The sequence below is a fragment of the Mus musculus genome, chromosome 2 (assembly GCF_000001635.26).
Source record: "Mus musculus strain C57BL/6J chromosome 2, GRCm38.p6 C57BL/6J".
NCBI lineage: Eukaryota > Metazoa > Chordata > Mammalia > Rodentia > Muridae > Mus > Mus musculus.
The window spans coordinates 181,227,087-181,242,550 of NC_000068.7; the positions used below are offsets into that span (position 1 = coordinate 181,227,087).

At 54.7% G+C, this 15,464-nt stretch overlaps 1 protein-coding gene across 4 annotated transcripts; it reads right to left on the reverse strand.

Annotated features, from left to right (window-relative positions):
- Positions 1-528: 528 nt before the first annotated feature.
- Helz2 (helicase with zinc finger 2, transcriptional coactivator) lies at positions 529-14,972 on the reverse strand. Of its 4 annotated transcripts, XM_006500601.3 has the most exons (20): positions 14,880-14,972; positions 12,894-13,985; positions 12,399-12,582; positions 12,221-12,325; positions 11,010-11,527; positions 10,270-10,911; positions 8,666-9,449; positions 8,430-8,505; positions 4,601-8,285; positions 4,145-4,416; positions 3,922-4,053; positions 3,673-3,834; positions 3,447-3,594; positions 3,248-3,364; positions 2,981-3,176; positions 2,470-2,823; positions 2,138-2,294; positions 1,869-2,036; positions 1,695-1,783; positions 530-750 (listed from the first exon to the last, which is right to left on the reverse strand). In XM_006500601.3, the coding sequence occupies exons 2-20, from the start codon at positions 13,910-13,912 to the stop codon at positions 646-648; spliced, it is 8,913 nt and encodes a 2,970-aa protein (XP_006500664.1). In that variant the 5' UTR covers positions 13,913-13,985; positions 14,880-14,972; the 3' UTR covers positions 530-645. The 4 variants fall into 4 exon arrangements, 3 of the variants coding, with proteins under 3 accessions (NP_898985.2, XP_006500664.1, XP_006500662.1); NM_183162.2 differs by having other exon boundaries at positions 529-1,783; positions 14,880-14,941; XR_003952779.1 differs by having other exon boundaries at positions 530-1,783; positions 4,708-8,285.
- Between the last annotated feature and the right edge of the window lie 492 nt (positions 14,973-15,464).

Consider the following 15,464-nt stretch of genomic DNA (forward strand, 5'->3'; position numbering starts at 1 on the left):
GTGGATGAGGGGGACAGGTGAAGCTGGTGCCCTCTGCTGTTCCTCCCTCCCTCTGGAAGCACACAGGCCTAAGGAACCTCTTTCCCTTATAGAGTCTCTAGGAACTCCCACCACCATCTCCTGGCCCTATCCTTCTTACATCAGCTGTGCTGGGAGAGGCTTGTTTGGTTACAAGCCAAGGCTAAACAAATGCATGTCACAAGTTGGCTCGGAGGAGGTCATGGGACCCAAGGTACTAGAGGACAACTTCAGATAAGTTAAAATTGAGGCCCCAGCCATAAGGACTTTGGACGAGCTTCAGCCTGGGGACTATAGCATCAAACTTAGCTGTCCAGTTCCAGTCTGTCTCTACTAAGTTATACCAGCTTCCTGTGACTATGCAGCTGTGTTCTCAGCCATGCGATGGGGTACTACCACCTTCTCTCACCATGCTCCCAAGTTCTGTACTCAACTCCTCCTTTGACCACCTCAATGGCTACAAGATGGCCAGTTCTGTCTACTCCTGCCCATACCACAAAACAGACATGAGAAGTTTCAGAGAAATTTTTATAATAAAATTATCCAGTTACATAAGGCATAACCTGAGAAAAGATACAAAAATTGGAATGTAGGAACTTAATTTGTAGAAAACACCAGATATTATCCTCACAGGAGGTTCTGCAGCCAGGCCTTAGAAGCCCCAGATGTCCTGGTGTATATTTCACTTGCAGCAACTCTGACCTCGGCGGGGTTGGGGGTGGGGTTGTCACACTGAAGGGGGAGATGATCCCAGCTTTGGAATTGTCAGGAAGTGAGCATATAAGAGGGAGACATGCTGGGAGAGATTTCACCTGCTTAGTCCAGTAGAAAAGGATGATGGTGCCAGGAAGGTTGTCCTAAAGCCCTGGACATAGGTATGGAAGCATGGTGAAGAACAGGCCCAGAAGTGCTGGGTACCTTATTCCCAGCTGCCTGCCCACAGGCCAGCTGTTTTACATTCCAGGAGGTAGGGCTGTGTGAGCATTTGGTTCAGCTCTGTCCTTCCTGCCCCTGTGCTTGGGGGCGGGGTGAGGGGCTGTAGGATACAAGGCAGTAAACAGTACAAGAGAAAAAGGTCTTTCTCTCGGGAATGTTTCCTTGCCCACTCTGAGAGTGCCTGTAAGAGATCTGGTTTAGGTTACTACGACTAGAAAATAGGGCAAATGAATACAGGGTGCCCAGTGCAACCATAGATAGATCTCAGTGTCAAAGTGTAGTCTCAGAGGAGTCTTATTTCTGTTTAGGCCCCCTGTAACAGCATAGGTATGTCCCTGGGGTCCTCTGTGACCACTAAGAGGTGTCCCAGTCATCAAATGCCCCAGAAAAGCAAAGGGAGTTGGGAGAAAGGGGCCGACCTCCAGCTCTTTCCCCTCCATTCAAGTCCAAGTACAAACAGGAAGGTCATCATTATTAAGCCTGCTTCCAGCACAGGAAGCAGCCACCACCCATAAGACTGTCACTGCTACATGACTGCAGCCAATACCAGGGCCTTTCCCAAGAAGACAGCAGAAGTGGTTGACTAATTTGAGCTGTGACTGTGACCTGTGGCAATCCTCTGTATGCCCAGGACCTTGGCATAGAAGAATGAGGGACATACCCTCAGTTGATGGTACATCAAAGGCTGGGCAGGTAGGGGTTCCTCAAGAAGACAGAGCAGATTTTCTCTGGACCCTCACCTTCTCAGCGGACACCAGGCTGTGTTGAGCCTCACAGAAGTCTAGGAGACGGTGCCAGAGTGGGCAGCAGCGTAGCAGTAGATGGTCCCCTGCAAGGGAGAGTCAAGGTGGTTTTGCCCTGAGCACGCTAGGCACTGCCTTCCCCAGCCTTTCTCCAGACATACAAACCCTTACCAATGATGCACAACGCCTCCTGGGCCCGGGTGATGGCCACGTTTACTTGGTGGGGGTCCACAACAAAGCCCAGAAACTTCTTGAGCCAGCTCTTTGTTGGCCGCTGGTCCACATCACTCCTGGGGCATGTTCGGACGGTACTCACTATCACATAGCGCCACTCACTCCCTGGGAGGCAGAGAGGAGATAATAGATGAATTCACAGCTCTGCCCACTGACCCCTCCTGCTGACCCCACACATAAAAATGGCCCCATAGAGCCAACCTTACCCTGGCTCTTGGTAATAGAGGTCACAGTCACTCCGGTGACTCCTCTTTGCATGAGGCCCCTACTGATTGCAGCAGCCTGTGCATTGTAGGGTGTAAGGACAGCAATATCTTTGGGATCCACCGTCCGATCCAGGGTCAACTGCTTTATGATGCGGACCTAAGTAGATAAGAGGGCAGACGGAGCTGGAACCCAGACCCTGTTCTTTTCTGAGCTCAGCAACCTCACTCAATACCAGCCTTCCCATCCAGTGAAGCTTTCCTTGGCCTTCACCCTCCTCCAGGAAGCCTTCCCTGACCCACCAAACACCATGGAGAGTCACTCTGACACTTACCACCTGTGTGACTTCCTCTGGGTTGGCCCTAGAGTTCTCATTGCCATCCTCGGTGGACACCAGCAGCTTCTGCTCATGGCCCTGCACAGAGCCGAAGATGACGGAACAGCTCGGCTTGCCAGTGTGACCCAGGATACTAGGCAGACGCCTCAGGTCAGACCAGGTCTTTAGCTTTCCCCCATAGAACTCCACGGAGGGGAAGGAACAGATGTCCTTATGCATACGGTACTGTGTGTCCAGCATGATGGCATCCCTGTGGTACCTCTCAAAGAGAGACCGATCCATCCCCAGACTCTGCAGCTGTTCACTCTTGACCACAGGCCGAAGCTGCTTGTGGTCTCCAAGCAGAACCACCTAGAGGCACAGATAGCTATTGATTTTGACATCTTTGGAGCCAGAAGCATTCCAACTTCTTGGCCATCTTCAATGCTCACCTATTACACCCTTAGCACCCCAACATCAGCTGCCCCCAGGAATCCAGGCAGGAGCACTAGATCCCCACAACCCTCACCTTCTCAACCGTCTTTGAGAAGCACACCAAGGGGATAAGGGTCTCTGGCTCAGTGGCCATGCCTGCCTCGTCGATAAGGATCTGTCGAACATTCAGAATTTTCAGGCTCTTTGATGCCGCACAGGAGCACGTGCACAGGATGACCGAGTGCCGCTCCAGTTCATGTTTGCGTGCCTTCCCCAAGACTCTCCTGTACCTATATGAGGTCACTCATGTCACCCAATGAGCTTGCTGATGGGTAGCTCCACCTCCAAGATCACCACTTACACTCTAAGATCCTCCTTTGAGAATATTTTCCCTTCCCGAAGCTGGGCATCAAATTTTCTGATCTCTGCTGCATATGGGTTGGGGGCCTGGCGGATCCGGTGGTGAAGGGTAATGCTCCTGGAAGGCAAGACCTTGGTGAAACCCTGGCCAGTGGAGGTCCCCTTGGCCTCAATCCCAGCACAGACAGAAGGGGCCATACCTGAGGCTCTGATTTGGTCTTCCTTCCTGAGAGGTCTTGCCAAACAGACTCCTGTTGCTCACTCCTGGCAGCGGGAATTCAGTGGCCTCTGCCTGCTCCCCATATACACGCAGGGGCTTCATCTCTGTCTTCCTCCTCAGGAGCAGTCCTAGGTCAAATGAAGATGTGAGTCTGAAACTCAGTACCCAGCACCCTCTGGCAGTCCCACACTTCATGCCTAACACACCTCCCAGGACATCCACAGACTTGTTGGAGGGTCCACAGTATAAGACACATGGGCCCCCCAGCTGCTCCTCTCCACTCGGGCTGCTGTCAGTTGGCATCTGCTCCTGGTTTGACCTGTGGAACCAGTACACAATGTGGAAGCCCACAACGGTCTTCCCAGTGCCTGTGGAGAGAGGACGCTGTGTAAGTTCCTATGGCCACATCTGTCTACACAGGGCAGCCCGTCCTGGCTCCTGCAAATGGGCCCCACCTGGTGGGCCCTGGATGACTGTGAACTGTTTCTGCAGAGCGCTCCTGACAGCCCTGTCCTGGCTCTGGTTCAGCTTATGATGTCCAGCAGGGATGTTGTAGTTCTGCCGCTCCAAGAACCTGCTGGTAGATGCTGGGGTAGGAGTGTGAGTGTAGCAGAAGCCAAGGATCATCTGAGCACCGTGGTGCTGGGGAGAGGTGGAAAAGCTGAGGGGCAGACCTACCCTTGTGAAAAGAATGCTGGCGAGGCCAGTTGCCGCGGCAGGGCTCGGGGATTGAGCGACACGGTTCAGATATTGGGCCACAGGGCCCGGACATTGGGCGATGGGGCTCAGATACTGGGCGACGGGGCCCGGGTATTGGCCAACGGAGCTCAGATACTAAGCGACGGGGCCCAGATATTGGCCAGCGGATCTCAGGGATAGGCAGGCCCAAGGCGATGCTAATGACCAATGGGGATGCTGTTTTCAGTTGACGCACTGCTTCTTCCTTGCGGCTGGGGCATGGGGGGGGGCGAGGGGGGTGGGGGGGGTGGGATGAGAAAAGATACCAGAAAGTGAATAGGGTTTTCCTAGGGAGGGAGCTATGTCTTCCCAGGAGAGGGGAGCCCAGGGAGGCCTTGGCTCTAGACCTCAGCCCAGGGACCTTCCCCCTGACCTCAGGTGATAGGAGCTACTCACAGGTCAGGAAGCTGCTTAGACAGCACTTCCACAGTGAACCGAGCGCTAGGTCTCAGCACCTCTTCTGGAACCTTCTCCATGGTCATGTGATGGATGAGAAAATATACCTGCTTGGGCGCCTCCTGCCGATCATCCACATTCTCCTGGTCCCAGTCACCACCAGCCAGTTCATGGTCCCAGTCACCAGACAGCCCATGGGCCACCCAGGTATATGTATTGGGGTCAATGTTCAGGAAGGGGCCAAGGCCACTAGGCCCAGGGAGTGAGCTATCTAGGGGGAGAGGGAGCCCCTCCAGCCGAATGCAGAGGTAGCAACAGCCAAAGTGGATGTTGATGCATTTCTCCTGGAGAAAAGCAGCTTCCAGCTGGAAGGTGCCCTGCAACTGCCCCTGGGATGTGTCCCAAGAGATATGCACATCGTGCAGCACAATGGAGTCGTTTTCTGTAACAGCATTGGTGAGCGACTCCAGGGCGCAGCGTGGCCCCCAGGCACCTGAGTACTCGCCGACTTGAAGGTACTGGTCTTGCAGAGCCTGGTGCACATGGCTTGAAAAGCAGTCACCTGGCCGTTCCATGTGCTCCAGACAGAGGCTGAAGCCAGGGACCACAGTCCACAGCTTCAGGGTTGGTGCCAGGAAACCCCGCTGCAGGCTGGAACCAAGCTGAACCTGCAGGGTATCTCCACTGCCCAGCTCGTAGACCACCTCTACAAAGTGTCCACAGCGGCTCTGGTGGATCTTTACTTTCTCCCTTGGATGAAAACGCTTATCTTGCTCCTGGATGAGGGCAGCTATCTCAGGCCAGCGCTGCTCCTTCAGCAGCATCAGTAGCTTCATCCACAGGGCTGCATCTACAGTCTGGGTGTGTGGATCAAGACTCGTGCCCAGAAGTGGTAAAGGCAGCTTGGACGCCTGCACCGAGTACATGCGGCGCCGCCATACAAGCCGCACGCCTGTCTGGCTCACTAGCTCCTGGGGGTGCTCAGCCAACTGCAGGGAATGGTAGTGAATTGGGCAGGGATCGGGCAGCGTTTCCCGGTTTATAGGGAAAAGCACTTTGAAGCAGCGGGCACCCATCTCGACATCCACTACGAAGCCCAGCTTGTTTTGAGGCTGGCTCTTGAGCTGGATGGCCAGGTGCAGGCTGTAGGCCCTCCGTTGGTAGCTCTGGGCACTTGCATACTGGCGACTGAAGTCCAGGCAGAGCCCATCAATGTCCCTGTTAGAATATGTAGAGCCCCTGTGGCCCAATGCCAGCAGGATCAGCCGCTGCAGCACCACATCTAGATACCTACGGATGGGTGAGGTTGCCCATGTGTACCAATCCACCTGTAGCGAGTGGTGAACAGCAGGTTGCTGCTTACCCTGGCTGGAGCGACCAAAAACAGAGCGGCCTAGAGCCCTTCGCAAGTCCAGGCAAGCAGGAGCCAGTGAAGGGTGCATGTCATCTGCAGCAATAAGGTCCACCATCTGGCTGTAATCCTGAGTACCAGCTGCAAGCTGCACTTGTTTCCAGAGGGAAGTCAGGAGATGCAGCTGCTTGTTGGGGGTATAGTCAGTGTTCGAGTGGTGGCACAGGTGCAGGGACAGAGGCACCAGGCCTCTGTACTTCTTGAAAACACTGTCAAGCTGCTGCCTACTGGGTGTGGGCTGCCACCTGAGTGGTGTGAGTGTCTGTGTGTGCTTGTTGCTCACAAGGAATTCAGCCACATGGCTGTTAAACTGGATCATGTACTCTTGGACCATGATGTGAGCTGTGCGGAAGCCCAGCACACTGTCCTCGTCTGGCGGCTCATAGTAACAGGCAGCTGAGAGGCGCTGGCGACGTAACATCCAAGAGAAGTAGCAGGCAGCTACAACACAGGCCTCCACAGAGTCCAGGTGGGCTGGAAGCTCCAGGCCAGCCCCAGGGTGTCTCTTGATCAGTTCTTCGGCTTCCTCATACGACAGCTGGCGGTCAGAGCGGATTATGGAGGGTGCAAATCGCAGGCTCTTGATCTGGCCACCACCTTTCTCCATGGTGAGGAAGAGAGAGATGGCGAGGCGATCCTGACCAGGGAGAAGGCTGAGTGCATCCTGGCACAAGCTGGCGGGCAGCATGAGTACTGGCTCCCTATTGGGGGCATAGAACACAGTTCCCTGCTGGCGGGCTTCCACGTCCAGGGCCCCATCCTTGGGCACCAAGCTGGCCACATCAGCAATATGCACTGCCACCTCGTACACTGGGCCTAGGTCTCGGACACTAAGAGCGTCGTCAAGGTTGCAGGCACCCTGGGGGTCCACAGTGAAGGTCAGGAAGTGGCGGTAGTCCTCTCGGTGACCAGCGGCCGTGTTTAGCTCTGAGCGGTATCTCTGCAGAGCCTTGGAAACTGAGGCTGGGTCTGGTGTGTGGGCCTTCAGGCCATGCTCTAGGTCAAGGATATAAAGGCCCTGCTCCCAGGTGATGGCCTTGGGCAGCACCTCCAGGACAATGCCTAGTGGATAGTAGAAACGTTCCCGCCAAAGGACAATACGGACCCAGAAAAGCCGGGTGCTCCGATCCTCAGGCTTGAGGGTCTCATGCCTCACACGCTGCACCTGGCCTTGAATGAGGCGGTGGATGGGAACTTGCTGTGGGTCCTTCATCTCTGCCACAAAAATCTTAGTCACAGAACCGTTGATAGGGATCATGATGCGGGGGTCCCACTCATCCATCCGACACACAAAGGCCAATTCGTGCCTCCTCCTCTTCAACACACCCATCACACGACCCTGCAGGCTCCCAGGGACGCACCTGTCATCTCCTGCCGGACCCAGGATCTGTACTAGCACCTCATCCCCCGTGAATGCCATCCCACAGTTCAGACGGCCCCTGACCTGGATAGGGCTAGAGGCCATGTCGTCCAGCGGAGTGGCCAATGCTCTCTCAAAGGTCTCCTGTAGGAAGCTGCAGCGGCGGAATTGCTTGGAGTTTGAGCGCAGGAACTTCCACAGCACAGATGAGGGTAGGTTTGTGTACTCTCGGGCCTTCTGTGGTGCAGAGCAAACCACGGTGTCCAGAAGTCCGTCCTCCCTAACAGTCACAGTCACTTGCTGGCTCTCGTCGAGAAGTTCCTTCAGGATGGCGTCATCAGCATTGAGCTCCCAGTCAGAGGGCCAGAAGTCAGACTCAGAATCTTCCTCAGACATCCCCCCTTCCAGGGTGGACACTTCTGCTGCTGCATCTCTAGAGGCTGAGTTCCCGCTTGCTGTGTCTTCTGCTGCGACTGCCGCAGTCTGTGCCTTGGCTGCTGCCTCGGCTCTGGTCTCTGCCTTCACCGTGACCATGGTCCCTTCAGCTATGAGCCTTTGTGGGCCCTGGGCCATAGATTTTTGCTCTGTCTCTGGGCCCCTAGCTTTGAGTGTCAATGAGGCCCAGTTCTGTCTCTGGGCCACACCCTGCTCAATCTGTTCCAGTGACAGCTCCTCAGGGAAGGCGCTGTGGTGTTCTATGCACTCGCGGATGAAGCTTCTCCAGAGATTTCTGCAGGCTCCAGAGGAGCAGAGGGCCACAGCATCTCCCACAGCCACCAGCTGAGACTGGGCACGAGTCATGACCGTGTTCAGTACTCGAGGCTCAGTGAAGAACTCTGAGGTTGGTGCCCCTGGGCTAAGCAGACTATTGCGGTTGTGGACAGAGCTCAGTACCACCACCCGGAACTCACGCCCTATAGGAGAGATGGGTCAGATGGCCAGGTAGAACCAGCAGCCCCGCCACCTCAGTCCCACCCTACATATATGTACATCAAAGAAATGGGCTGGAAGCTGCCTCCCTGTTAGGCCAGCCTCTGGCCCACATTTCTGTCACCTACCTGGCAGGATCTCAAAGCTGCCCACAGACACCTCACCAAGGTTCCTCCTTCTTAGCTCCTGTCTCAGCGCACTAACCTGCAGACAAGTCCAGGGTTCTAGGGGCCTGTCACCCAGTAAGGAACAGGCCCTCCTGCCAATCCCTCACCCTCACCCTCACGGTCATATGGATCAGCTTGGAAAGGAACAAAGCAGCCTTCACAGATAAAGAAAGGAAAGGCCAGAGGAGACAGCTCACCTGGGCACCATGAGAGACAGCACAGATGTGTCTCTGCTCCCGGGGTCCCCAGCAGTGAGGCCAGGTGTTATAGATCTCCCGCACCTTCTCCACCACCTGGGTGACCTCAGCCGAGTTAAGCCAGGATGTCATGGACATGTCCTGCTCAGGGCTTCCTGCCACATGGCAGAACATGAGAGGGTAGTGTTGGGGGTGACGTGGGACTTTGCCACTGGCCTGGATGGGATTACCCTTGGCTAAATAGAAATGATGGGAGACGAAGTTGATGATGGCTGCAGTTGACCGGTAGTTCTCATGGAAGATGATGCGACTCTGCTGAGCGATCTTGTGTGCCTCCTGCTGGTAGTACAGGAAGAGGCGGTGCAGCAGCGTGTGCCTGGCTGACTTGTCCCTAGGCACGCTGAAGAGCCTAGGTGTGACCTGCATGTGGTCCCCTGCCAGTACTACACGGGTTAGTGACAAGGCATAGGAGAGTGGGATAAGGGCCTCACACTCCAGCATTTGGGCTGCCTCATCGATGAAAATGTGGGAGAAGAAGCCCGCTGGCACCTGGAGCTCACGAGCCTGAGAAGTGGTGGTGACCACTAAACGGTGATGTACCAGCTCTGGGCCTGTGGGTGGGCGAAAGGCCTGGCGGTCCTCAGTTAGGCAGCAGTACTGCAACGTGGTTGGATCAGTCTGTCTTGGAGGACGATCTGCATACATCACCCTGAGTGGAGTGGCCTCTGGATGGCCACTGCTGACGTAGTCGTGGAAATACTCCCGGATATAGATGTCTGCAGCACTGTAGGAAGGGGGAGGCACAATGGGCTGCTGCTTTAGGACTCAGGCTGCTGGCTAAAACATGTGTGCAGCCTTGCCTGGATGCCAGGAACACTCATAGGGCAGATAGACAGGGGTCTTGCCCAGGGACTCAAATTCCTCAGAGGACAAAAAGCAAAGACACAGGGAAGGTCAGATCTTGAAGAAAAGTGGGCAAGACTTGGAGAGCATGGGTGGTCAGGAATAGCTTAGAGAAGGCAGTCTCTTAATTGAGGCCAAGGGGAAAGATAGCTATGGCCTGAGACCACCCATGGCTAGGGGTTGGCACTGATCCTGAACACAGCTCCTGGGTGCTGCAAGCTTTGGCAACAAGAATGGTGTCTGATCTTCAGGAGTAGAGCTTGAGAGTTAAGAGGCCAAGGAAGCACTGCCTAGGATCTTCAGATAAGCAACAACAGCCTTGACACTCAGACCCTCAACTCAGCCTAGAAATTAGCTCAGGACATGTGGTTATTGACCTGGGCTCTTCCACCCCATACTCTGGGGCTAAAAGAGGACTCCGTGCCTGTAATAATGTGTTATTAGGGAACTAAAATATAAATAAATAAAAAACCCACATTAGTCAAAGAGGAACTTCTTTGTTGAATAGCCTGTTTCTATATTTAAGAGAGAGAGAGCCTTGCCTAAGAAACATAGGGTAGGCCAAAACACATTACTACTATAACTCCCTCCTTGGTCTAGGGTTTGTGGAAAAGGAACCCATATCTCCATAAGAATCAGAGAGATGGGTGCTCTGAGAAGCAGGGCAGCGGTGAGCAACCTGGAAGCAGCTCTGGGCTCACCTGTTGGTGTGTGTGCAGATGAGCACCTTGGTGTGGGGCTGCTGGACAACCTCAAGTGCGGCCATGGCCAATGTGTACGTCTTGCCGGTGCCAAAGGGGCCATAGATGAGCAGTGGTGGGATGTGCTTTGTGCCCTCGGGTCTTCTGCCTGCAATGAGCCCCACAGCCAGCTTCTGTTTGTGATTGCCACGAAATGAGGGTGGGGTGGGCCAGGGGTGGGGCAGGGTGCAGGCAGGCAGGTCAGGAACCACCAGGTGCTCCTCGAGCAGTGCATCCACTGCCTGATGCCAGAACCGGAAGGTCATAGGGTCAATCTGGAACTGCACCTCCAAGATGGGGCTGTCTTGGGCCTGCAGCCCCAAAGCCATACAGCATCGTGCTGGTAACAGCAGCCACAGCGCATGGTCTGAACTGGCCCGTGCCTCCAGCCGCACTTGGTATACTGTACTGTTAGGCGCAGGCACGGGAGCCACAAGGGCTGTGCTGACTGCTCGGCTCAACAGGAAGCCCTGATCAGTGTCTGGCAACAGAGAGGAGTGGAAGGGGACCTTGGCATAGAGGGCCCCTGGTGGTGCGAAGAGCATGCCGAGTGCTGGTGTCTCCAGTGCTGTCTTCAGGGATACCTGGCCCTTCATGGCCAGCCTGGTAGAAAGTTACAGGTCAGCTTTCTATGCCATAGTCAAAGACCTATCTCTAAGTCCAGACTTTAGCCACTCCTGCTAGCCCACTGCCCCACTTACTTGGCTACTAGCTGCTGCTGGGCTGCTTCCTCCTCATAGAGAAATTTGTGCATCCTCTGTCGGTAGTTCGAACGAGAGATGGGCCCCCAGTCCGGAACAATCTGATTGAACTCCAGGGCCAGGGAGGGTAACTTGTACTTGGCCATCAGGGCTTCCTGCTCGGGTGTCCAATCTACCTCAAGCACCACGTGGCGGTTGCCTGTGTGCCAGCATTCCAGCTCCTGGGGGTGGCTGGGTGCTGGCTTCCCATTTAGGCCCTGGCTGTGTGTCTGGCCTAGCTGCAACTTCAGCTTCTGGAGAAGCACTGGCCTGCGACCAAAGTCAAAGACCACCCACTGCTCAAAGCTGCCGAAGGCGACAGCCTGCACAAGCACCCCTACCTTGTATTGGGCTGGGGAGCTTTGTACACAGAAGTGCTTTCCCTGTGCATAGAGCTGGTGTGGTGGGAGACTGGGGGCCACCAGTGAGAAAGCTGCTCCAGGCTCTTGATTGAGTAGGGCCACATGTAGCAAGGGATCCTGGAGAAGGAGACATAGGCCATAAAGCATGGAATGGGCCCTGAGACCCTGTCAAGGCCCGTGGTGACTCCTTCAGCCTGACCCTTTCCACCGTCCTGAGAAAGGCAGCTTGCCACTTTCTGAGTGTGGGACACTGATTTCTCAGCCTGCCTGCTTTTCACTTCTGCTCATGGACCTTGCCTAAGGCCCAGAAGATATAAAAAAAAAAAAAATGAACAGTTGGGATTTTCAGGGTCCTGTAATCACAAGTTACATTCACTCTCCAGGTGCCAGACACTGGCACACTTGTGTCTTTTTTTTTTTTTAATGTATTTTTTTTTATTAGATGTGTTCTTCATTTACAATTCAAATGCTGTCCCCTTACCTAGTTTCCTCTCCGAAAATCCCCTATCTCTTCCCCCCCCTCCCCCAGGCACACTTGTTTCCTGTATTGGTTAATTTACTTCATTGTGTGATCCCATCCATAGAGTGAGGGTGCCACGGTGCTATCACTGTGGAGGAGACTGAGCCAGAGAGGCTATGAGGTTTGTCCTAGGTCACACAGACACAGAAGTGGAGGTACTGACAACATCCACTCCAAATCTCATGCTTTCTATATCTGCCCACTTGTGGTCCTTAACACCCTGGGAATCCCTCCACCCAAACCTGGGGGTACCCACAAGACCTGTGATCTCAGCACTGTCTGACCCTCACCTCAGAGTGGATGGTGAACACCCACTGGTGCTGGATCTTCTCCTGGGCCTGATGCACCGGTGGTGGGTGGCAAGTGACAGACACTCCACGGATGGTCTCAGCCATCTGCACAGAGAAGTTGGGCTTTCAGCACTGCAGCTGTGGACCCACCCTCACCCACTCACAAGTCTCCACTTACCACTGATACTTCTTTGCTGCTGCGCTGGTATTCCGCTAGAAGTCGTGCCTGGTAAGGTACCAGCCCATCCTGCCAGGCGGCCTGTTCTCGCAGTTCCATGTCTTGTGCCCGCTGAACCCACTCCTGTAACTCCTGTTTTGAGTGTGCCTTGATGCAGACCTCTCCGTGCTCACAGAGATCAGGCCTGGAGAGATGAAGAGGTCAGCAGGACTTCAGGGATGTCCAGCCTCGGGAGTCAACCCTCTCAGCCCAACCCTGGCCTGTATGGGGGGCAGGAATGGATTGTGTAGGGGGTTTTATTTGCTCTGTACCCTGAATATCCAGGACAAGGGCTGGCACAAGGAACCTCCCTCAGAGGCCACTGCAGTACTAGCTTGACATGCAGAGGGCACAGCAAATGATAGGCAGGTCTCAGGCCTTGTGGACCTCACAATCCCTTGGGCTAGCGTTGGGTGGGGGCTCTCCCACCCTAGGCTCCCACACAATTCTCCTTACCTAGGGCAGAGATCGAACTTGGAGAGTCCCATTGGTGGGGCACGGTGTTTCCAGGGCACAGCCTGGTCAAAGGCCACCATCTGTGCGTGCTCCAGGGAGGAGCAGTGGTTCTCAAATGCCTCTTGAGAATTACAGGTGACCAGGCAGGCATGGCAGTACAGTTTGGTCACAGGAGGGTTAGGGTTAGGGCTGGCTTTCCATTTGTTTTCCCCAAAGAGAGGATATGTGAGCAGATCTCCTCTCTGAAGCCCATCCAACTGCTCAGCCTTCCACACAGCCATCTCCACAGCACTGTGTGCATACTCACAGCGTGAGGCCCCATGGCGGCATGGTACCCCACGGCCCACATACATGCAGTAGTTTAAAGGATGTCTTCTTTGTGGCAGTGGCCGCACCTCCACGAATTGTCGCTTTAGGCCCTCAACTATAACATGGATGAGAAGTGTGGGGCAGATTTGGTGCTTAGGGCAATGGCCCCTGGGATCCACGGGGCAGAGGCACGGGGGACAGCACGTGAAGCAGATGGCACAGAGTAGTTGGAAGTGGCCACCAAACTCTGCTCGGATGGTGTCAGCTGGGGTCTGCAGCCTATCTGGGGCTCTGGTGCCCTGCACAGCCTCTTTCAGTTTCAATCGGGGAAGGTTGTTCTTGAGCTCAAATGTCCAGACCAGTGCCTCCTCAGGGCTTCGGGCAAAGGTGCATCTATTCCAGTGACGCCTACAGCCCAACCCTGGCCTATAGTAGTGACAGACTTGATAGCGCATAGGCGTTGGGAAGCTAGGCCTGCGGCCCACCTTACGCCAGATCTTGCTCTCTGCTGCTTGCTTGAAGCGGGCCAGCAAGATCTCCCTGGGGCAGGTGTGCTCTACCTCACGCAGAATGTAGGTACTCTCATTGAGGCACTGGGTGCAGCGGGAGCAGCCCAGGTAAAGGTCTACCTTAGCACAGAGTCCGGCTAAGGATGGCCCGTTGGTGGCGGATGTGCTGGCCGACCTCAGACTGCAACCCACGGATGCCATCTCGGACAAAGGCCAGGTCCTTCAGGATTGTGAGCCAGGCTTCTGGGCAGCTGCTGTACTGAAACCGTCAGCCCTGGAGAGGTGATAGGACAAGAGAAGCAAGTCAGCCCAAGGTCAAGAAGGACCTACACCTCTGTCGGGTGTAGGACAGAGACTTCTGCCCAGTCTTGGCTTGTTGGGGGAACTCTAACTCAACCTTTCCTCCTGAAAGGCCTCTCCAAGTCCTGCCCAAGTGGCTGCTGGAAAAAAAAAAGAGTTGGGAGGCCTCAGAATCCTCCATCTGGTAACTCTGGGGCTCCTGGCCGTCTGAAGAGAGTACCCCCTTTCTTGAGACCTGCTAGTTGACTGCTGGGACTACTATAGCCCACCTGGACTTGGCAACAGGAGCCTCTGAAGGGGAGGACACAGCCTTGTAGAAATTCCGCTCTACCCAGGTTGGATAGCCCTCCTCAGAGCTCCCATAGAGATGCCAGAAGGAGAGGCAATGCCCAGAGCCCAGAGTCTTAGTTAGTACCACCACCCAGCAAGGATGGGCGAGAGAACAGCTAGCTCCCTGAAACACCTAGTCAGGTCATATCTCTCTCTCTCTCTCTCTCTCTCTCTCTCTCTCTCTCTCTCTCTCTCTCTCACTCATACATGCCAAGCAAATAATCTATTACTGACCTATACCCTAGCCCTCTAAACTTTCAAGGCAATCGTTGAGGTACAAAGATTATGTTTTAAATGGAAAGAATGAGCAACAGGCAAAGCCTGCAGTCCCTCCCTGCACTCCTCTGTGGAGTTTTCTAAGTCGTCAGAGCTAGAACCCCATACCCGGCAGCTGGAGAAGCAGGAAGAGGGGTCCATGGAGTTGTCCGATGCTAGGGTCTGTCTGAGGCCACTGATCTTGCCCATTTGCAGGCAAAGGGGTGGTCTTCACACCTCTCTAGGTGGCCCCTCCAGTCCCCAGCCACCACCCCATACTCACCCAGTGCACCAGCATCGACTTAAGAGTAGCGATCAGTTTCGTTTCTGCCCCTGGGGCGACTCAGAACTCTGACGACAGAGCACGGAAATTACCTCACTGCCCCCCCTGCCCCGCCCCTGCCCCGCCCTCAAGTGATAGCCTCCCTCCCAGACCTGGCGGAGCTCCCTGGCCCTAGGAAGATTTCCCCCACTCCCCACCTCCACAGTCCCCTTGAGGTCAACACAGCAGGATTTAACCTGGCCCTTTCCCGGTCCCTCCCCCTACTCATACTTAGACGTCTGTACTCTCTTGTGTGGGAACCGTAAGATGAGCCCCAGGGTAGATGGCTTTAGGATTAAAAAAAAAAAAAAAAAAGCCCCTATTTGGGAGTGGGAGAGCCTTTGCCTATAGAGCCTTGGGAAATTTACTCTGGGTGCTATAGCCAAAGGCTAGGGTCCTTGGGAGCAGGGCCAGACAGGCAAGGAACAGAGAACTCTATGCTGGGGCAGGACCTGTTCCTAAAAGGCACTAGACTTCTTCCTTGAAGCGCTAATAATTTTAGTCAATGCTGTGCCTGGCATGGCCCCCGTGGGGACAGAGTGACAT